Below are 23868 nucleotides of genomic sequence, written 5' to 3' on the forward strand. Positions count from 1 at the left end.
TCATGATATATTTTAGCACTATGACATTAAGACATGAGGGCAAACCTCGAATGTTTGCACTGATTTATTTTGTTGCCTTCTTGGTGTTTTTTTTTTAGTTTTGTCATGTTTTGTTTTATTTATTTATTTTTGTCTTTTATATTAACTTTTAAATATCCCTTCCTACCTCATAGCTCCTAAGCATCATATTTTTCATAATGAAACCTTGTGGTTTTTATTTATGGAATTCAAATACATCATGGTCATTTCTAACTTTGCTCTTGAGTGTCTGCTTGATAAATAAAGCTGACTCATTCCCCACATAGCTAGGTCGGTACTGGTCCCCAAACTTCTCGTCTTTTCTCTGTTATATCATTATACTCAAACGCTCAATCTTTGTATTCTCCATCTCTGCATGTCTCGTCCTTGCTTCCTTTCATTTTATTCTCGTATAAACACTTCCTATTGATCTTTTATTCTTCAACTTCAATTTGACATCCCTCATGTTGCTCGTCTCTCTCTCTCTCCTCCTCCTCACTTCGTCTCTTTCTTGCCTCAGTTCGCTCCCCCTGGTTATGTTAATATCATCCGCCCCGTTTTAGCCCCACCCTGAACTCCCCTTCCCTGCGTCCCGTTGTATTAATGTGCCGTCGAGAGCATGAATTCAGCAGTAGCTCTTTCTATTAGTCAGCACTGCATTAGTGCATTACGTCCGTGTGCGCGGCGCTGCCTGTTACTCAGATGGACACATTAACAACATAATGGCAGGCGGCTAGCTGCCTTCTAATGCTCCCGAGCGCGCACCCGCCTGTGCGCATGCACTCCTCCCAAAGTTTTAAATATTCATGCCGACCCACATAAGTTAATTACATTGTCAGACTTTCACGCATGCTTGCACACACTAAAATACATCCTCCACATTAACACACCTGGGAAAGGCATAAAGGGGAACCTATTAGAATTAATATCCGCCCAGTCAGAGTCCGGAGAAGTTTTGTGAATGCTAATGCAGCAAATGATGAGTCACGTAATGAGTTTGTTTAGTTGGCAACACAGCTAAAGATGTGATTTTAAAAAAAAAAAAAAAAAAAAAAGGTGCTGCCATGCCTTCATGAACTGGGTGTAAAACACAGGAGATAGGTCGGGGAGAAAGTTGTTGAAGTTCAAAGCACAGCTAGGTTACTAAACCATATCCCGAGCTTTGAACATCTCCCAGAGCATTGTTCATTGTCTCATCTCAAACGGGAAAAGTATTATACAGCTGCAAACCAAAGCTGTCCAAAGCTGTCTTGAATCTCAGGAGCAAGCAGGGGCCACAAACGGTCCTCTGACAACACATTCATAAAATTTCTGGGAAACTTACATTTTAGTTGCAACTGACGGATGAGATGTAATTTTTCATCTGGTGATTGTGCACCTCCTTTTCCAATGCTGCCAGAGGAAACTGGCCAAATGGCCCATATCAAAAACCTCCACTCCTCCTTCTACTTTACAATTATATGAAGTTGGTCTATCACATAAAATCCCGATAAAACACGATAGCATTTGTAGCTGATGCACACCAAAATGCAGAAAGGCTCACGGGGTATGACTATTTTTTGCATCAGCTGCATGTGAATACCTGTCGATTGCAGAAAGCCGATGGAAAACATGAGGAGGGGTTAGCTCAGAAATGGAATTGCTTCCACTCAGCGGGTGAGCGTGTTGCGCGTTCGTCCCCCGAAACAGAATGATGGCGCTTCCCTCGGGACCATATGGAGCAGATAACGAGCTGGTCCTCCAGCTCTCTCGCCTGTATGCTCCCCGGTGGGATGCAGGAATAATTTGTGTTGGTAGACACCTTATGAAAGAGGAACACGAACAAAGGTCAAAAGGGTGAAACCGTCACAGCCCCCCCCCCCCCCCCCCCCCCCCCCCCCCCCCTGCTTAACGGCATCCTTCCGAAGCAGGTGAATCATTTCAATCGGCTCCGGCTGTTTTTAAGGTGTGCCTGTCGATTGTCACTCTGTGACACTGAAGCTAATGACTGATGTATCCCCCTGCAAATTCATGAAAATCATTATCACTTTCTTTAAATATTTTTCGAGCGAGAGCACCGGTTGCTGTGTCATTATCTTTTTGCCAAAAAGCATAAAGACGATGAGCAAGCATATCCCCAATATTTTTGGGAATACCAAAGAATCCTCATTTCTTTCCTCCTTCTCCAATCTTGTTACTCCAATCATAAATTTGGACTTAAAATATCAAATCAGTGGATATTATACTTTTTTTTTTTACTTAAGATGATCAACTATAGTGAAGATTCGTGAAAAAATAAACCTTGAGTTTAGCTTCCAGAAATAAACTGCAACTTGAAAAGGAGCTCAAACAGAAATACAGTTTGGGAAGCTTAAATAACTTTCCACCCTGTCGCTAATAAGAGCTTGAGCTGACTCACACACAGACTGATGGCAACTAGATGGCTCTGCACGAGGCAGACATCACATTCAGGTAAAACATTGTGTACCAAATGTTTGTATACTGTGAGCGCCACAGCCATTGTGAAATTCCTTGATTTTTTTAGCACAGTTATGGCCAAATAAACATGATTCTGATTCTAAATGTGCCATTTGTTAGGCGGGGAATGTGAAGCGACAGATGGCTGTTTTCTCTACCCAACTTTTAAGGCTATAAAACTAAAACCGCAATAGTATGAAAAGAAGAGGCAAAATCACCGACTCCATAAAGCTGTCTAAAACCCAAACTATGCCTTGATATCTGCAATCAACCCAGGCTTTTCACCTAAAACCTGTTATAAAGGCTTAATCTTTCCAGAAAAGGAACTACAGTTTTTACAATATAACCGATCCATAAAGCGCTCACTAGGTAGGAGTAGCTTTCCCTGTTTGTGTAAAAAAAATAAAAAATAAAATAAAAAAATATTTGGAGAAATCCATTTACCAATGATTCAACATTTCTTTCACATCTTTAAAGATATTTCTAACACATTTTCCTCTGGGTGCTGTTATTGTAACCTTTTAAAAGTAATGGGATTGGTGTTAATACTAGCATAGAAACCTTTCAGTATTTCAAAAAAAAAACAAAAAAACAAAATAAAGAAATGCAACTTTGTGTGTTGCTTGCGCAGTTATTGGAGCTGCCTCTGTCGCTTTCACCGTTAACCTGTTGTTGCTTGCGCATAAATGGTCGTTTAGTGATGCTTGGGAGCACAAGAAATAGATGAGCAGAAAGTCTCGCCATCTGCTGCGCCGCTGTTTGAATCTCGAAACAAATGTTAGAATGTCAGACAGCATTTGTGCTTTTTCTCCCCTACTCTGTGAAGACACCGGGAATGCTCTGGCAACAGGCTGTTAGGTTCTCCAAATTAGAGTGGTTTTAATCAGCGTCACAACCAACACTCCGGGGCTTTTAATCTCATCTGCCTGTGCACGACACAAGACGTAAAGGAAACTCTCCTCCTTCCTGGGATTTTAGCAGCATGCAGCATATTTCTTTAATATTTAGCTTTAACACGGCACTCTGCGTAGCAAGTATTTTAAAGCCCACGCTTTCTTATTTCTTTTCAGCATTCTTGGCTGAGACGCATAAGGCTTAATGAGTTTGGATGTGGCACGGATGGGGAAATGGGTACTGCCATTTTCAAGTCTCTCCAGTGTTAACTCTACTGAGTTAAACTCCAGACCAGAGCTGGCCACGCGCTACGCCCATGTTCCCCGCGCTGTCTTAAAATTCAAAGCCATTAAGCCTCATGGACCGGGGATATAGTCTGTTACTTTAGCGTCTGTAGGAAGCTCCAAAGTGTCGTTAGCAGCTAATGGTTGGCCTGTCACGGTAAACTTGTGTGGCGGCGGTGGCAATCATTCATAACCGATCTGAGGAAGTTACCTGATGTGCCAAGTCTCCCTTTCAGCCATAAACTTCAGATGGCCTGCAGAATTGTTTGAGCATTTATTTTAGTCTTTGCAGAGGAGAACAGTGTTCAATAAAGAGTGGGCGTAGTTGTTTTTAGTTTCTTTTTTTTCTCTTTTTTTCCTCTTTTACCTTCCTGTTTCAGTGTCCATTGAACATTAAGATTAGTCCCAGCATAAATTCTTATAAACATTATTTCATATATAAATCAAGCGAAGCACTATGGCAAAAGCAGAAAGGCAGTTCTTATTGCCACATTGCCAGACAGGACACACAAAAAAAGTGTCTTATATGTTCACAATAAACACAAGAAAAGCAACGGAGGTAGAAAGGATGCAAAATAATCTTCCAGAGTACCACGATAAGGACGTGTTTTAACATATGTGGTAGTTTTTGTGTGTTAGTATGCAACGCTGGTTTTGTGGTTTAAAAAGACGCACGTGGTGCAGGTAAATTGGCAAAGTTTTTAAACTGTTCCAGTTATAAGATTCCAGAGCAATATAAAAAAAAAAACAACATGCCTGAAGTGGTTGCCTGCTGGGCTAATGATGGAGCTCAGACGAGGGGCGACAAACTGAGACGAATAAAAACAAATCACGCGTGCACAATGTGGCAACGAGTCCCGTTGCCCCACCGTAACTCAAGGAAACGCACGCTCCTTTTAATCAAAACAATTGCTTAGCATGATTGAGCTATGCATGGCCGCACATCATTTTTCTTCCGGCTTTCTGTGAAGTTTGGCATTTTTTTGATTTTTCTCTCAACTCGCATCAAACGGTAATATTCAAAGACGTCCTACTGTAGCCCCCTAATTTGCTGCTAAGTTGTTTTTCATTAAGCAGATTGTAAGTGCTTTCCTCGCAGGTTTGCTGGCATCTTGCATGATGTATGAGACTCATTTTAGAGTTCAGCAATGGGAATAGATGCCTAATGGGTTTGATACTAGATAATACCTTTGGTGAAACTCAAACTTGCGCTGATTCATAACTCCAACTCCAGGAGGTTTTGTTTGCTGCTTTGATGTATGCGTCAACCCCTCTAATTGTGTTTGAAATGTAAAGAAATGTCCTTCCTCTTTGCCTTGACATTTATGGCTCTAGGTGCGTGGTGGGACATCGAGAATGAATGCTGATGCATGCACCTGCGTCACCGGAGGAATAAAGCAAAAACGGAGCACAAATATTGCCGTGACACACCGCTGGATTACAATTTTGTGCCAACAGCAGGGGAGTCCAAAACACAAAGGAGGTGTCACAGATCAATAAGGCCGGCGCCTTTTAGTTTGCATGAGACGTAGGCTGCTGAAATGTTGGAGCTGAGAAGCTGTTTCATTCAGATAATGTGTGCAAACAGGAAAAAAAAACAACAACAAAACAACGCATGCTATCTCAGCATGACAAAATTGTAAATTCGACAAGATTTCCGGCTAAATATTAATGATTTTTGGTTGTTCTGAGAGAACCATGCTGGGGAAACACAAATTAACTTAGAAAAATGGAAACAAATATGTATGCTAATATGTGATGCAAATCTAACACGCCACCATATCCCGAAGGCGTTGGATTGGATTGGGATTTAGTGACTCTGGAATACCTTGGGAGGACAGCGGGAGATGATTTAACCTTGTGCAATGTTCGGCTGGATGTAACCATCAGGACATGGGCAGACTGTGGTCATAAAAGCATGGGCACCATTTTCAGGTTGGCTGTGGCATTTAAATGATGAGCATTTTGGTTGAAGGAGTCCAAGTTATGCCAAGAAAAATCTTTCCCACACCATTATTCTACCACCACCATCAGCTTCAATGGTTGACACATGGCAGGATGGATTGAGGATCCCTATTGTAGCTAAACTTCAAGTTATGTCTGATTTTGGTGAGCATGTGCATATAGTCACTTTGACTTTCCTCTTGATAGCTGACGGAAGTGGAACCGAATTCTTTAGAGCATGTTTGGGAGCTGATTTAGAGAGCCCTGTTTTGTAAACTTGTAGGAATTCATTGGAGGTGATTTTTAGTCAAACTGTTTGGGCTGCTTCGTTTTCACAGTGTCACGCCAAAAAGGCTGAACTGACAGGAGCATGCACTTGTACTATAAACTACGTACAACTAAAAGGTGTTCAACGAGAACAAAACGATGAAAATATTTTTGTTTTCCCAGCACTGGTTTGTGTGTGTGTGTGTGTGTGTGTGTGTGTGTGTTTATTTTTTATTTCTTGTGCAGCCATTGTGTATAATTACTAGATTTGTATTCAGGGCATTCAGTTGGATGGTAACAGATGGGCGTTTGTTCCGTGTGTGCCAGTTGGTGTTGCTTTCAGTAAATTAGACACAGTGCTGTAAGTGTGTGTGTGTGTGTGTGTTTAGCTTAATGAATGATCTTGTGGGAATTTTTTTTAAATATTATTAATAGTTATATTAAAAGCTTTAGCCACACCTGTCAGCCTTTTTGGTCTTTCCTGCATCAGATTTCTCCACTGTCTGACAGTTTTTGTTCACAAGCCTGGGCTCTGAGTTTGTGAACAAGTGTATATATACACTGTACTTCCCTGTCCAACCCCCCAAGCATCAGGCACAGATTCATTTCTACATTTATAAAACTTTCTGTTGCCAACTTTATTAAAGTTCCTCTTGAAACGAACAGGAGCAGCTGTTGTTGCTGTTGCATGTTCTGCCTCCGGATTACTCCTCCTCGGCAAATAGGACATTGTACTTTATGAAAAAATTTTAACCGCATCATCTTTGCTGTATTAAGTCTTCAGGTAGGGCCGCTGAACTGATTGTCTAGTAATATGCGTGTCTTGAGCTTCCCTCAAAACTTCCATGAGTGCTGTGCAGCTATGGACAGCCCGTCTTCAAATCACATTAATGCATTTTGATGGAATTCCTATTTAAGAATGAGCACTCTACAAATTAACAAATATTTGGATGGACATCTCAGCTGGATTAGGATTCCTGAAGTGGATCTATAATTAGTCAATACCTCCCTTCCAATGGCTTGTAATCCAAGCCTTTCATCTTGTCTCTGAGGTGATTACAGCAGCTCATCCTCCTCTGCTTAATTAGAAGTAACCCTCATGCCTTCCGATTGCAGAGTCCACTTGCAAGTTTCCCACAAAGACCACATTAAACTAATTATTGGTTTTACAATTTACCTGTGATTACTTGCAAATGCGGAAAAACAATCACAGGGCCAAACAGACAGCCTACTAAAAGTTTAGCAGATTTTACATACGGTTTGTGACTTTCAAAAGTACTTTCAAAGGTTTTAAAAAAAACCCATAAAATTAGTCAAGTTATATGGAGTTTACTGTTCTTTTCAGAGACTTCTATATCTTAATATAGTCTCAACTTCACGCATAAATGCAACATTTGTCATAACTGACCAACTTAATGCCATAAAGTGTTGTGTTCATTTGAGTCAAAAAGTTTAGTTTGTTCCTACCTCTGATCGAATGTTGAGGGGGAAACAACAACGATGGATGATGCTGATTACATGGTTTCATATATCATAGTAAAATATCAGTTCTGAGGCAGCCAAGCAGCCCCTGACTATCACACTACCACCACTGTGTTTGAATGTAGGGTAGGAGATTCATTTTCTGAAATGCCTGCAGTTTTGTGCCAGAAGAATGAGACAGGCACTTAGGCCTTTTTGGTTTTGACTTTGAACTTTTACATAATTGCATTTTTGCCCTGTCTCTCCTTCATTTTTTTGATCCATGAACACTGACCTTTGATGAAACAACAAAAGTAGTGTTTTAACTGTTGTTCTGGGTCTATTTTTTAGCCCAATCGATGATACACGTGCAGTCTTGGAGAGTACTGTCAGTACCCCAACGACTCTTGGAAGGTTCACCACATGTTTGCTATGTTTGTGGACAATGGTCATCAGTAAGCTTCAGTTCCAATGACTTTGTTTGTCATCCGTTCTTGATTTTCTTTAGGTCAAGGCAGGATGGGTTTCTTTTTTAGATCTTTACCTTATGTTGAAGCTGTGTTTAGGGTTTCTTTGTTGGGCCTGTACAAGCCAAGTCTGGATGTTCATAACCCTGGATGTGGCTTGTTAAAATAGAATTTTGCATGGGCCAAAATCCTTATATTTGTATTGAGAACCAGAATCAAAAACGGTACATCTAAAATCTTATCTCTGCTTGAAGTAATTGTTTACATACAAGCTAGCGTCATCACTGCAGCAGGTTATACATCATTGCTTCAAATAATTAGGAAACAATTAGACTGATTGTAGAGAGGGTGATCTTTGGCTTTCATTAGGTTCCTGGGTAAGAATAACTAAGACATGTTAGGTAACCATGATTAACTTGACACTGTACATAAAAGTGTACCTTTTTTTTCGGACCATAAGCTGCACCGGATTATAAGGCGCATTGAATATTCTTCCCAAGTGTGTAACGTCACCCCCCCCCCCCTCCCCCAACGTACACAGCTCTCTCTGGAAAGGGAGAGCTATCAGTCTCCGGGCGCAGGTTGCCTTACATAAATGCACGTCTAGTTTAGACATTACAGTCAGGCACTCTTGTAGACAGCTCAGGGGTTTGATCAGATAGGGACACAGTGTACCGTAATGCTCAGAATGTCTGTCTGTCTGTCTGTCTGTCTGCACACACTAAGAACATAATTTAAGGGATCACTTCCCGTTTCTTTTCCTAAACACCCAAAAAGAGAAATGGAGAGGCTATAATAGACCCAAAGCGCTGTAGCACAGCTTGCTCCAGCAGGAAGTTAGAACAGTAACACCTGAAATTCCTATATGGAATACATTCTTTGGTGTTGTTTAAGATGTTCCATCATCATTTTGCTCTTATTAGATTCTGAAATAAGCTTGTACCATGTGTTCAGTTGGGCCACTTCTCGCAAATCAGGAAGTCTTAGAAAATCTTTAACTAGACAAGCGAACAACAACACATGCAAGTGTTAATCCACAGACCTCCGGATTGTAGCGGCATTCCTGCTCGCTAAACCCTTTTGTTTACTTCATCTCAAAAGGCAAGTGTCATCCATCAGGAACAAGGTTGTGTGTCATTATGTTGAAATGTAACTGCATCTTTTAATGTCAATTGGATTTCAAAGACACAAATCGGGCTCTTACTTACTCCTACTTCTAGGTGTTATGTAGCCATTTTGATGCATCCTTTAAGGATTTAGCACAGCTGATAATGGCTATTTAATGGGCTGCTAACATTTGAAGTCAGTCTTCAGAGGCAAAGCAGACGGGGTGTAAAGCGGTCTTGCTGGGTGAGTCCCATGCCTTTAGTGGTGAAGCATTATCACCATCAGACCTTTTCTGCTACAGCCTGCCACAGAGGAGCTCCTGGGAATCATTGGCTCGCTGGGCCATTAATTCACTTGCTTCCTTTATACATAAGTCTGCGAGATAAAAACTGGCACACATTAGACAACCATCGATTCTGTTAATTATCTGTATTTAAAGCTTTTCGCACTTTAACCCACCTGGGCCTACATGAAGCTATTCAAAAATTACATCATCAAGATAACACATAGCAGCGTGGTTTTCCTTTAAAAAAAAAAACATGAAAAGAAAAATGTGACCGGGATTGTGTGGAGCTTTTGTGAGGATTTTTAAAACTTACCCTATGTCTTATTCTTTTGTTCTGCCTTTTTTGTCTTTCCCCCTTTGAAAAAGCTTTGTTTTTTTTTGCCTATGCTGAAATCAGTCTCCCTTCTGTTCATTTATGCTGCACAATGGTCACTTTTTCATCTATCGGTGTCAGTCTCAAGCTTTTAACAAATCTAAACACTTCTCTTGTTTAATTTCATTTACTTTGTACTTCCCTGTGTTTTCCTGGAACCTGCATCACTTTGCCACTTCCTCTGTTTGTGTTGTACCAATTATCTCCGTTTCCTCTCCTTTAGTCTCTTCATCTTTTCGTTTTTATCTCCCCTGCTTTTCTCTGTTGGATGTTTAGTCACATAGTTTTTTTTTCTTTACTCAACAGTCCTCTTTTCTTCCCTTTGTTTCCCCTGCCTCCTCTTTTGTCCTTACGCTTTCGCTAAACATCCCCTCATTAGTTCTCACACATCTGTTCAACTGATTGTTTTTTTTCTCTCCCAGACGCTTCCTTTTACTCTTCGCTTTGACGAGAAGATTGCCGTGGCCGTTGTTCATTGTCATTCACTTATGCTGTCTTTTCTGCTGTTTTTCCATTTGCTTTTTGATTTTCTCTAAAGTTTTCGTTTTTCTAACCTGTTGTTCCGCATTGCCACTTTTCATCCACTCTCCTGATGCAGGTAGAAACATGGTACCCTTATGGCTCATTGAAACAATGGCTCATTTCTCCCGGAAAATGACTCGATTAAACGTTATGACCAATTGTGTTGCTCAATGCACGTAATATGTGGTACATTAAGCAAACAAAATGATAAAAAGAAATTGAATTTACAAAGACATGCTAAAATTGTTTGTAGCCATCTGTTACCCGTGGCGAGACACTTAATCCGTGCAAGTCAAACTAACAGTCTCACCTTAATTCTAGTGCATTGGAAAGCTATTAATACCCCTTGAACCTTGAACCTTTTAACAACCACCAAGTTTTTATTGGAATTTTAACATAACAGACCAACACAAAGTATTGCATAATTGTAAAATGGAAGAAAAATATGATTGAATATGAAGTGCGTATGTACATTCGAAATGCTGAGATTACATCGGCATGTCTTTTTGGGTATGTCTTGCAGAACTTTCCACGTGTGGAAATGAACATTGTTGCCCATTCTTCTAAAGATGGCTTTGGATCAGACAGATTGGATTGGCAGCATGTGGGACTTTTTTGTCAAGTTTTTTTTTTTTTTTTTTTTTTTTACAGATTAGATCAAGGAATGAACTTTGACTTTGTAACACAACGTTTACCTTGACCTGTCTAATTCAATTGTATCTCTAGCATTTATGCCCTAGAAGAAGCTAGACTTCTACCACAGGCAAGTCATTTGCAGCCTCACAGGTTTTCTCGCTGTATTATCCTGTTGGGCTGTGTTAAAAAAAATTGAGTTTCCCATTTGATTGTCTTATTAATTCGTAAAGATTGATTCATATAATCAAAGATCAATTTATTTTATTCATTTTCCACTGTGAACTTGAATGACTTAATCTCCTGGAGTGTGAGCTGGCATGTCTGGCTCACCTTCCGGGAGGTGAATTCTTAACGTCATATTTTTAATAACGCAAGAGGTTAGCGTCCAAATTTAGTGTCTCTGTAGGATTACTTAAGTATTTAACTGAATTTAAATAGCAGTTGTTGATATCTCTGGCATCCTCTGTTTTCTACCCTGGACCTGTTTGGGTATTCTGCCCCATAGCATTTGTATGAAAGCAATTGTCCCAATGTTCAGGCAGAAGGTTTGGTCCTTACAGCCATTGACTACCAACACTTTATTAATTTGCTGTTGAATGTTAATATAATATCAAGATGTCATGTAATTCGGGTAACAGCAAGAATCGATTTTAAATCTTGAGAATTGAAATCAAATCGATTCTTGAAACTTGAATCGATACCCAGCTCAGTTATCCTGTTCATCCTTCCACCAATTCTAACCAGCTTCTTTGTTCCCTTCTCAAAAGAAGGTTCTCAAAGGATGATCTTGAAAACACCGTAAGTGTGAGGATAAAGTATTCAGGGTGATCCTAAGTTAGTTTTGCCCCACATGGCACTTTGTATGCAGACCAAGAAGATCAATATGGGATATCCAGAGCTCCTCCTTCCACCTGTTTGCGCTGTTGTTTAAATGGAATGTGGCAAACTTTAAAAAGGATTTGTTAGTCTCATTCTACAATGGTTTTCTTCTTACCTCTCTTCCAGAAAGGTCATATTTTTGTAGAACAAATCTTCACAGAACGGTGATGTCTGAAAGCAACAATAAACCCTATCACCATTAGCAAATTGCCATGTTTTTTTTTTCAAAACTATTGCAACAGAACATTAATGGGGAAGAGAGATGGTAAAATATAGAAAAGATTCCCACTCTGTCTGATTTACCATCTTAGAAGACACTGTTTCATTCTATGCTTGGTCTCAGGAACAAGGTTTTTTTTTTTTCTATTTACTGAGATTTCCCTGCTGTCAGGTTTTCTTGGGTTGCATTTCATGACTCCTGCATCAAAACCCCCAGAGAATCCACACAGCAGAGGGGAATCTGCTAATAATTTGAGGAATGCAAAGGCAAGAGGACAAATGGCGAGCAGAAAACCGAGACAGATGGACTCAGGCAGAGGCAGTGGGGAGACCCGATGCTCGGAGCTCAGCCCCAGCCGCCGTCTTTCGGTCAAATTAGCAAGATAACATTCCTCAGTGCCAGTCCTCGTCTCATTAAATAGAGTCTAGCGTTGGCTATTAAAGGGCTGAGTCAAATTTTGAGTAAGCAAACAATTCCTCAAACTGACTCAGATCAATTTACAGTGTGTGCGCCTCCCATAAACGAGGCTAAGTTTTCAGATTTATCATTCCGGGCATAGTACGGGAGAAATATATATATATATATATATATATATATATATATATATATATATATATATATATATATATATATATATATATATATATATATATATATATAGTTGTTGCATGTTTTATTAAAAACCTGTTGACAGATTTAAATCTCGATTAAAGGGATAAAGAGAGACATCTACACACGTTTGGCAAACAGCGCAGCGGACTCAAAGTGAGCATTTCGGTGTAACTGCCCACATACGACACACGTTCCTCTACCCGACTGTATGTGTGAGACAGAGGCGATGTGTATGTGTAAAGCATCAGGGTTAATTAGCATCACACCACTGCCATCTATCAACCTAATGCTCAGTCTCTGGCCCCCGACAGCTCCATTACCACCAGACACACTCCAGGGCCAGTTTAGGTCATTGTCTCGCCTCTCTCTGTTCACTGTATGGGAACAGTCATACTTTAACATCTCTGTTTTATGAGAATATAAGGACTGGAAGCAGCAGCAGTAGCAGCAGCAGCAAAGATGGCCCATGGAGTTTCCAGTTATTAACTATTCAGCAGGGCTCATGCGATCACTGTCTTTCTTTGAGACTCTTAGAAAAAGCCACAGACCTAGATTGTTACTCCTGTAAAGGTCCAACTCCTGCTTTAGTTACCGGCTCCTACATGTGAACCATACTGATCTTTTCTGAGGGATGAAACCGTTCCCCACTATTGCCAAGACCATTAAGGAATAAATGGAGCAGACCTAACTGTCCATTTTGGCAGGATTTCTTGGATGTTGGAGTGTAGTATATTGGTTTTTCTCCAAATGGGTTCCCTCAGATGGTCAAATTATACAACATAATTGGTTATGAGAGTTATCAGTACATTTTTTTTTTTCTAGAAAATCATTTGACAATCAGAACAAGTGAGATTGCTTCATGTATTTTGATGTTCATTGACTCAAACCATAGTCTCCTCCCTCTTTGCTCAAAGAGGGATAGCTTAATATCTTTACTGATAAGAGACATCTAGTCCATGTTTTAATTGTCAGCAGTTATTTGGAAGGTTATGCTTTGCTTTTTAGTGAAAACCATACAACATGAAATTAGATTTTTGTTTTTGTTTTTCTTCAAAGGTTTTTGGGAGTTCCAAAAACATGATTTTTGGCTTTTTGCATGACCTTGATGAGTATAGCTGTACTGTGATGGGGATATTTATGAATAGTGAAATTTTACCATTCTATAAATATAGAATAGAAATATAATTTATGGACTCTCAGTCAGGAAATGCGGGTCATTTTAAAGATGATTAAAAACCCAGGGACAAAGATTTGCCATGTAAAAAAAAAAAATAAAAAAAATAAAAAAAATAAAAAAAATAAAAAAAAATAATTAAATGGGCTGGAGTGTTCCAAGTATTTCATGCTCCTGTGTTGCTATATTAATAAAGATTATTCAAAACAAAAGACTAGAAATGTATCAAGTCAACAAAATGCTGTAAAAACATCACAAATACATTTCATATTTAACTAAAATATTCTAGTTCTGTTCATTTTTATAAGAGGAATGAGAAAACAACGAGTTGACAGTGAAATTTTAAAATTGTGTTTCAGATCTGTTTTAGGCATCCTTGGGGGAAAATAGTTTTCTTGGCAACTCACCCAACATCAATTATAATGAATCTGATTAACTTGGAAACAAATTGAGCTTTCCCAAAGTGATTTTGATGAATGTTAATTTGCATGCTTCAAGCTTTAGTTTACAAAAGACAAAAAGGCTCTACTTTTATTGGAGAAGGGATTAGAATTGATAAATGATAAAATTGATGAAACAAAAGCTCAATGATAACTGAACAGGGAGATCAGCACCACCGAGGAAGTTTTCTACATAACGGCAATCTTCTCTATTCTTTGTCTGAGATGAAACGTAGGTTTTAAAAAAAAAGCCTTTCCCACCCTGCCCCCTCTACAGACCTGAAGATTATTGAAATATAAAATTATCATTAGCAGGGATAAAGACTTTTAAAATATTGTGATTTAAACCTTTGCCACTATTGAATACAATTGAATACCTGTAGGTGTTAGTTAGGATTGCCGGAAGTTAGCTTGCTACTGAACACAGTAATTAGCATATTTCAATGTTTTGTGTCCGATAACTGGGTCTGTATTTTAGGCCCATCCAGATTTTCTACACATTCTGGATTTTTCAGTTGCCAGAAAAAAAATTAACTCATGGAACACGGACTATTTGAAGGCATCCTTTGTCTGAACCCATTAGAGAGATCCACACACTGTCAAAAGGTTTTGCTCTGCACCGCTGTCCTTTCATGGTATTTCATCCCGCAGTTTAATATTTCGCCCAGTTTCTCAATCACAATGAAAGTAATTTGGATATATTCAGAGGGCAACATAGATCAATATTTCTTGCCAATAGTTGTTACAGTTTTTGTCTGGATCTAATTGACAGACCTGACCGTCTGACACGGTTATCCCGAGCTCCAGTGGGATGACTCCGGGACGTCATTGAACACTGATTAAGAGTCATACAATGACATGATCTCAGACAATTGTGTATCAAGACACAAAAACAATACATCACCCTACTGATAAGCATGCAAGGAGTGAGAAAGTGTTAATTAAAACGCATCAGCCTGCTCTATTTTCTTGGATACACTTGTGATTTCCTCTCTCCCCCTCTCACATACTCTCGCACATATTCATTAGAGCTAATGGAATTAAGGGGATTGAAGGAATAATCTTCCACAGCCATGTGGGGGAACCAAGCCATTAATTTGCCACCTCCAGTTGCACTTGCTTTGAAAAACCTCGTCGTCAACTGACGGCATATCAGTAATTTACGCCGACATATTAAATGTGCTCCCTCCAACTAGGTTTTGGTAATTATAACCTCAGTATTTCTGTTCCTGATTGACCGTTGCATGCGGGGCTTTAAGAATGTCTGCAGAGAAGTTATTTTATCTGACAACCCAGGTGCAAACGTGGATGGTGTTTGGGTCTAAGCCTGCAGCAGACAAAACCGGATGCCACTTCATTTGTATTGTGCTCTCCCTTTCTTACAGCTCTAGATTTTCCTTGTCTATTCAGGGTAATGTTTTGTGAAATAACAATGAGATGACTGTGCCGCGTATATATGCGTGCGTGTCTGTCTGTGCTGGTCTGTTTTCAAATTGAGGAGAGAAATAACAAAAGATCAAAGTATCAGGCTTGCCCAGGTCACTTGGTTTCTTTCTCATAGCTATTGTAAACAGACAAATAACTCATATTCTTGCGGGAGTGCATTCAGTCCTCTTTGAAATGGATATTCACATATTTAAATGTACAGCCCGAGTGCAACAAAAAAAAGGAAAAAAAAAAATAGCACGCCAGACGTTAACTCACTCGTACGAACGCCCATGCATTGCTGAGCCAAATGCACACAATTTGTTTCCTCGGTTGATTCTGTCTTCCTTGCATGCCTTTGATTTGTTTAGCCCAATCCTCCATGAATTATACATACCCATCCTGGACTTTATGAAAGTTTCCAATTGTGTTCCCCTGACAGAGGATGCCTGATAACAGTGCTCAAATGTTCTATATATATGAACTCGTGAGTTCACTGAGAGGAGTGAGCTGTTGTTTAGAAACAGAGTCGCTCAAGAGTTTGATGTAGTGTTTTCTGTTGATCACTGTCAATGAAGGAAGAGGCATAGTTAGAAATGTAATGGTATGTAAATTTAGTATAAGTGTTTAGAGCAAATTCATCGCTTATGAAGAGGGGTGTGACAATCATGTGTCAAGGGATCCTACATTAGAACAGCACAATAGTTCTTGCTAATTTCAAGCCTGTCTCATAAAGCACTTTTCTATTGCTTGTCAGCCTGTGACTTCATCTGTTGGAGTAAATCTAAGCTATAATGAGGTTTCGGCTTTAGTCACCCTGTTTGTTTTTGAGACTCTAATTTTAAAGTAAGAATTATTGAAAAAGCACTTCTCTGCTAAACTTAACTGGTTGTGTCACCCAGAGCAGCAACTTTGTCCCTCAGGAGTTTGCTAATGCCACTCTTTCGGCTAGATTGGCGATGCTTCAGGCAAAAATTTTGCCGACACCATCTAATCTGCATATTTGTTCATACATTTGTGGCCCAGGCTGTAGGAGCGCTTTTCCCAAGACAAAAAAAGTTATTAAAAATGATGATTAAATGCGTTTGGAATTCAAAATTACCGTTTCAAAATGATTTATGACTTTGAATACATTGCCTGATTCCACACTACATAAAACAAACTGTACCAAAAAGACAATTATCAGATGCACACAAAGTGAACGAGGTGAATAAGTGATTGAAGCTGTGTGTGAATCAAATTCAAGGAATTATTTAATGCAACAGTTTCAGAGACAAAAAGCTTTATATACTTCAAGTCAGCAGCAGCTGTGGTGTGCCTGTGAGACAGCGCTGAGGGAAGTGGGAACGAAGGTGGCAGCTCTAGCTGCCTCAATATACGTGACTCCAGAACGACTGGTGATTTCGGTAAAGTCGGCATTAAAACAAAAAACTGATCCCAGAATCCCTTCACCAAACTTTACACTTGGCATGGTACTGTCAGACAAGTAGCATTCTCCCGACAACCGCCAAACCCAGACTCATCCATCACAGATAGAGAAGCATGACTAGTCACTCTAGAGAATATGTCTCCACTGCTCTAGAGTCCAATGGTGCCGCGCTTTACACCACTGCATCCTACATGTTATGAATGTCTACGTACTGTTCTTGAGCTAATCTGAAGGCCGCATGAATTTGGGAGCTCTATAGTGATCTACTCTGCAGAAAGTTGACGGTCTCTGCGCACTATGTACCTCAGCATCCGCTGCCGACGCTCCGCCAGTTTACATGTCCTTCCACTTGGTGGCTGAGCTGCTCACATGCCGAATCACTTCTACTTTGTTAGGAACAAGTAGATTTCATGACTGCACTTTCTACACAGGTGGCATCCTATCACAGTATGACGCTGGGATTCACTGAGCTCCTGAGAGCGACTCGCTCTTTCACAAATGTTTGTGGAAACAGTCTGCATGCCTAGGTGGTTGATTTTTGTACAACTAGGACCAGGGAAGTGATTCAAACACCTGATTTCAATCATTTGGATGGCCGAGCAACTGGAATTAATTGGAGGAAATTTATTTAGCTTTCACAACACTGTCCCACTGTAATTCACAAGATTTCAGTGTATCACACAGTGGATGTCTGTTTTTTCTTGCACAGACTTACATGTTTCCTGTTCTTCTTTGCAAAAGAGCTCACTGTCAGATTGGATGGAAAATTACATCTAGGCTTTAACTAGACCATTGACGCACAAGTATACAATTTAAACCATTCCCTTGTTGATAACACTGCACATTTAAGGCCAAATCCATACCAGAGGGTGATTCTGTGCGTGTGGCTCAAGTCTTTTCCTGCCTCGAAGGGGTTTTGTTCTGGGACTGCAATAAAATTAAGCTGGTTCCAGCCTGTTTGCCTTTCAGAAGCAAAGCCTCTCCACATGATCCTGCCATTGTCGTGTTTTATTGTGAGAAAGATTGTAATCAGATTCACGTGCAGTGTTGATTTTCCTCTGCACGTAGTGTTTTACATTTGGGCCAAAAAACTCACTGTAGGTCTGCTTTTTCAGAACATCTTTTCCCATTTTTACTGTCTTCTACATGGCTAATGAAAAACTTTTCGCATAGAAACTTTTTGTCGTTTATGGATAGATTTATTGACTCTAATCCACAGGTCCTACACCACTAATGTGCACTGTAAAGTGTTTGGGCTCATTGTTGTATTTATACATAGAATGTTACCCTTCAAATGCTTTCTGATTTGGAGTCAATGATTAATTGTGATTTAAAGTCTTAATTTGCTATTTATCAAAGCCTGTGCAGGCCAATGTATTGATCGTGAAAGTCACAGCTATTTAATTCTGCTTACAGCAAAGCTCCAGAGCCATCAGAAATCCGTCAAAATAGATCCCTAACCTTTTAAAATGGCAAGGGACAAGTGTAGACGGTGGATGGCAGAGATTTGAGATGAAGCCCAAAGGGAGTGGAGACAGTGAGTGATGATCTTCATGAACATTCAAGTCACACACGCTCACACACCATCTGTCCTAAACTCCTTATTCTGTAACCAACTGGATTTGCTACGTTCAGCAATTGTAATATATTGTGCCTTTGTGTGTGTGGGATTGTGTAGGAGACAGATAACCGACGCCCCTGATGTTTGTGTTGAGATTGGCAGATTAGTGTTACCCCTTTTGAATGCCAATGAGATGTAACCGACGTTGGTGTGTGTGTTTTTGTCAACACTGACAGGTACAGGCCCACCTCTACTGTCCCGCGCTGTCAGGGAAAAATCTATCTGCCTGTCAGCCAATGAACACCTTCGGCCTGTTACGTTGCCTATCAGAAGCAACACGTGTGTTTGTGTGGTTTTTTTTGTCATTCTCTCAACTTTGGATTGTCAACTTTGCTATCATTTTGTCAACGTCCTGCCATTTTCATGTCTCTCCCACTGCTCCAGGTCCTCTGTCTACTTGAAATTGTCACTGAGTCAGGAAACAAGTATTTAAAAGAAAACTGTTTTTTTTTTTGTTTTTTGTTTTGCTCTTTTTCGTCACCACAGTCCTCTTTCTCTTCTAGATCCCCCAGATCAGCTATGCCTCCACTGCCCCAGAGCTGAGCGACAACAGCCGCTATGACTTCTTCTCCCGTGTGGTGCCACCAGACTCCTACCAGGCTCAGGCCATGATGGACATAGTCACAGCGATGGAGTGGAACTACGTGTCCACGCTGGCCTCGGAGGGCAACTATGGCGAGAGCGGAGTGGAGGCCTTCATCCAGATTTCCAGAGAAACTGGTAGGAAATGGCATTTATTATATTCAGTATTATTGTTTCCTCCAACTGGAAAAAAGCAACTTGACTTTCCATCCTCTTCACTGCCCCGCAAAGGCTTTCATGCTATGTTTAAACTGCACTTTTAATTACGTCTTAAATGATGAAGCAAGAGAAAATACGGCAGAACTGTGAACTGAAAGGAAAAGGATACATGGGTTTTCAACTAGGGTTACACAATACAGCACATCATAACTTTGTTATTGGAGTATCTCTGTAATCAATACCAGTAGCATAGCAAACTGCTTTGACTGCAGTATAAACTGATAGAAGTTCTGTGCATTCAGGTTTAAAGTGGATAAAATACCAATTATCACCTACAACTACCAGATCAATGTGGGTCTCATATTCAGTGTTGCCAAGTCTTCATATTGTAAGCGACTTTGGGGTTCTTTTTTTTTTAAAGTCACTTGTAAATTTCGTGAGTCGCGGGTTGCGTTTTTTTGGGCTTGTTTCTGAAAATGAAGTTCAATTCAGTTTTATTTATATAGTGGCAATTCATGAAACATTTCATCTCAAGGCACTTTACAAAGTCAAATTCAATCAGATTATACAGATTGGGTCAGATTATACAGATTGGTCAAAAATGTCCTATATAAGGGAAACCAGTTGATTGCATTAAAGTCTTTACAAGCAGCACTCCTGAAGAAGCGTAGAGTCCCAATGAGTAACAAATGAGTGAAGCTCATTTGTCACTTATTTGGATTCTAAAATAAGTGACGATAAACGCGTTAGATACCCGCTTGCACTGCCGTGCTACAGACACAGTACTGGCTGAAATATCCCTCCAACCCTCCGCATTCAAACACTCCTACGTATAGAAAAAATATACTAGACGTCTCATTACGTGCTGGAGCATATTCTGTGTCGCCGCCATATTGGCTGGGTCTTTTCTAGTCTAGGCTGACATAGGAGCCAATGGGAGTAAAGGGAGAGGGAGCAATTTTGCCCGTATTTAATGCAGTTAACGGCTGCAATAACCGGCAGTTACTGTTGAAAGTAGATTACGCGGTGCAGATCACCATTTTGCGCTGAGATTGTGAAGATGAGTTTATATGTGTTTTGCGTGCTGATAATATTGCAGAAACCTAAACCATACACCATACATTAGTGCTTGTTAATTTGTCGTCTCTGTATTTGACACACTAAGGCTGAATCATACTGCCTAATGAAGTACCCTGGAGTTAGTGTCAGCACATGCAAGAAGCCGTGCAAAACGGTTCTACATCAAGGATATTAAGCAACTGCCTCAGTTGCAAGCAAAGTGTAAAACACAAATCCCCTGGAAATTGTTAACACTTTCCCAGGCTTTTAAAAAAACTGTGTATGCACGTGAATACAAACGGTACGCAAAAAATATGATGTTGTTGTTGCTGTGCACAGAAAACACAGGATTAGATGATCAGATTAGGGTTAGATGTGTGTGAGAGTGAAAAAAAGAACAATAAATAATGAACATTAATTAATACGCAACACCATTTATGGAAAATGTATTTTGGCATGAAAATGCGTATTTATTTACACAATGTGTTAACATCGCTGGGTGAAGCGTCTACATATACTACGTCTGAACCCCCTCCTTTCATGTGTGGTGGGTTGCAGTTGGTTTTGGGCTTCTTTCTATTGCGCTGGTTGCTTGTTTGTCTCGCAAAATTTGGCAATAATGCTCATATCTCACTTCCATCAAACTTCAAGGAGAATTGAGGGGTTTTCCGCATATTTAATGCATTTAAAACTCTCTGTGGTCCAGATTTGACACGATAAAGTACTCGGTTTGGATCAGCCACGGCAAAGGCCTGCTCAACTTTGTTTCAACATCAATGACTCAGCATTTAAGAGAAGCTGACTGGTAGACAAAAGAATGGTTGGCTGGGTGAAGGTGTTGAGAAAAGTAAAAAAAAAAAGTAAAAGTAATCAGTAGAACCTTAAAACCCATTATGAAATAGACTAGGAGCCAGCCACCAACGAGAGGATCATGAGTTACCTTTTGCACATCTTTAATTGGAAGATATAGTTGTATTTTTTACAATTTAAATCTAATGGGGGTGGGGAGCTTGATTAAAAGTTGCAGCAATCTGTCTACTTTAAAAGGGCTATCACTAATAAAATCCAGATCTCCATCAACAGAGGGACTGTAAGAAGCCAAGGAAGTGTGCAACATTTCCCAAAAGTACTGAAATTTAATTGTTTTTATGTCAATTAAAAATTAATTAATGTCTATAATTTTTGGGTTAATGGACATATAAACCCGGATATGATCAGTAAATCAACGGAAAGGGATGTAACGCTTTCTAAAAAAGAAGACAAAGGGAGAAAGTACAGATTAAAAAGAAGTGGACCCAAGATTAACCCCTGAGGGATCTCACAAGTCAGAGCTGCTGAAGAGAACTTTCCCCAACAAAATAAAAACTTTGGTTCGTCAGATAGGAATGACACCAGGTTAACAATGTGCTTCTGATGCTGAAAAACAGCTCAAGTCGTGTCGACAGACAGTTATTGGCTACAGTGTCAAAAGCAGCAGGAATATCTAAAAGGCCAGGGTTTCCAAAATCAATGGTTAAGAGTTTCATTAGCAATGATCACACCAAAAAGATGTGAGATTAAAGGTTTATTAAAGAAAGGGGTTGAAGGGCTGGATGAATGGAAGACGAGGATTGGGTCATTTGGGGAGACTTGGTTGAAGGTTTGGGAGGATATGACTCAGAATGGGGGGTGGTATCTTCTGGAAATGGCTTTCACAAACCCACTTAGGGGGATGGGATGAAGAGAGGGATGAGGGATGAGGTAAGAAGGCTTTAACGGTAAGGGAAGGTGGGGTCGAAAAAACACAAGGCTGTGGAGTTGGGTGAGCTTGGTATAAGTAGGTTGCTGGGTAACGAGGTATGGTGGAGGCATGGCCCTTCTCTCGAAAAATAAATTAACATATTAAACTCGTTAATATGTTAACTAAATTAAAAACCTTCGCAATGAATTTCTCTGAGCTGTGGAGGGATTTAAAATCAGACTGGAATTATTTATGAACGTTAATTGCAGTTATAAATATCTGTGGTCATTGAACATTACTTTCTCTAAAATCTTTGGTAGAAATTAGAATTTTATATTGGTCTGTAGCTAAAGAGTTAAGTTAAGTCAAGACCTCTGTGTCTTTTGATGGGCTGCATAACGGCATGTTTAAAGAGGGACATGTTGGACCAAGAGTATGAAATACTACTTTGAAGAAAACAAGAAAGGCTACTGTCCAAAGGTGAATTTGAGAGCAGCATCTGACGTAAAGTGGCCCGTAAAACAGGAAGTGTCACTGGCTATAATTAATCTAACACGGCAGAGCATGAATGAGTTGTCTGTGTCAGAGCAGAGACTTTCACTATAAAAAATTGTTTTAAAATATTTCCAGTGCAGGAAATCCAACAACGTGACCAGCAACACATGGATTTACAACCAAATAAAAACATCTAAAAGAACCAGAGGCATGTGACAGTTATTTAAAACCCCATTAGATTAAAAAAAAAAAAACTCTTTTTTGGCAGATTTAGCAGGGTTTTGGTATTTTTGTTAAGCTGTCTCTGAGGATCTCCAGCGAAACTTCTAAGTGATCCTTTTTCCATCTTCTCTCAGCACGTCTGCACTGACATCAGAGAGCGTGGCTAGCTCCATTGAGCTAAAGATGAGTGGTAGGTTTAATCACTTTAGAGCTCACTGGAACAACCAGGTCCAAAATGATCAGAACACATTTAAAAAAAGGTCAGTGTAGTCCTCCACATCGGGCAGAGAACAGAGCTGCAATTCACCAAGCAAAAAGTATTTAAAAATCTCTCAGAAATGTGATGTGATTGTGGAGTTAATTAGATGCGCATAATGCATGGAGGTTGCAAGTAGTTCCTTCTTTCCAGTGACTATTGTAGTGAACGGCACAGATAGTTGGTCCAATCAAAGGGTTCTACCGATCTTCACAGCACTTAAGTTACTCCCAACGTCTGAAGTATGACCTTTCTCGTGTGCAGCAGTGCAAATATGAATGTTAATATCTACCAAAACATGGAAAAATGACTCAAATCTTTAAGGAAATCCTTGCTGTACCTGGGTGTGCAGTGAATTAAGGTGGAAATTAGAGATAAGCTTGCCCCCATTATTTAGACTCAAACTGCAGGAATCAAAGGATATCAGCCACTAATTAAAAAACTAGATTTAAAAATGGATGCCAGTCTTCCTCCTTTTTTCCTTGGCCTCTCATAGCTAAAGAAATTACAACTGGAAAACATTGAGTCAGTACTTTGTAAAACACTCCTTTGCTACAGTTGCAGTAATAAGTCATTTCCATGTTTCTATAATTTTTTCCAATACTAGTGACTGACATGTTTGCTCATTGTTTTGCAAAGTGTCTGTTATATTGGATTTAGGATGTCTGTAAACAATGTCAATGTCAATTTGATCATCGATTAGCTGATGAAGCAAAGCATCTTTAAAGCGTGATGCTGCCACTACCACATTTCATTGCGGAGATGGTGTGTTTAGGTTGACATGAATTTTATTTATGGTAGAAAATGTAATACTGGGCTTCTCTCGCCAGAGCACCTTTGTCCCGATGAGTGTGGAAAA

General features: G+C 39.8%; 1 protein-coding gene across 1 annotated transcript in view; it reads left to right on the forward strand.

Annotated features, from left to right (window-relative positions):
- grm8a (glutamate receptor, metabotropic 8a) overlaps nt 1-23868 on the forward strand; it is a 354028-nt gene that overhangs the window by 117373 nt on the left and 212787 nt on the right. Inside the window, exon 4 of the mRNA XM_021320621.2 lies at nt 19020-19236. Within this exon, the coding sequence (XP_021176296.2) occupies nt 19020-19236 (217 nt within the window). The remainder of the gene's footprint in view (nt 1-19019; nt 19237-23868) is intronic.

This window comes from Fundulus heteroclitus, chromosome 17 (assembly GCF_011125445.2).
Source record: "Fundulus heteroclitus isolate FHET01 chromosome 17, MU-UCD_Fhet_4.1, whole genome shotgun sequence".
NCBI classification, from domain to species: Eukaryota; Metazoa; Chordata; class Actinopteri; order Cyprinodontiformes; family Fundulidae; genus Fundulus; species Fundulus heteroclitus.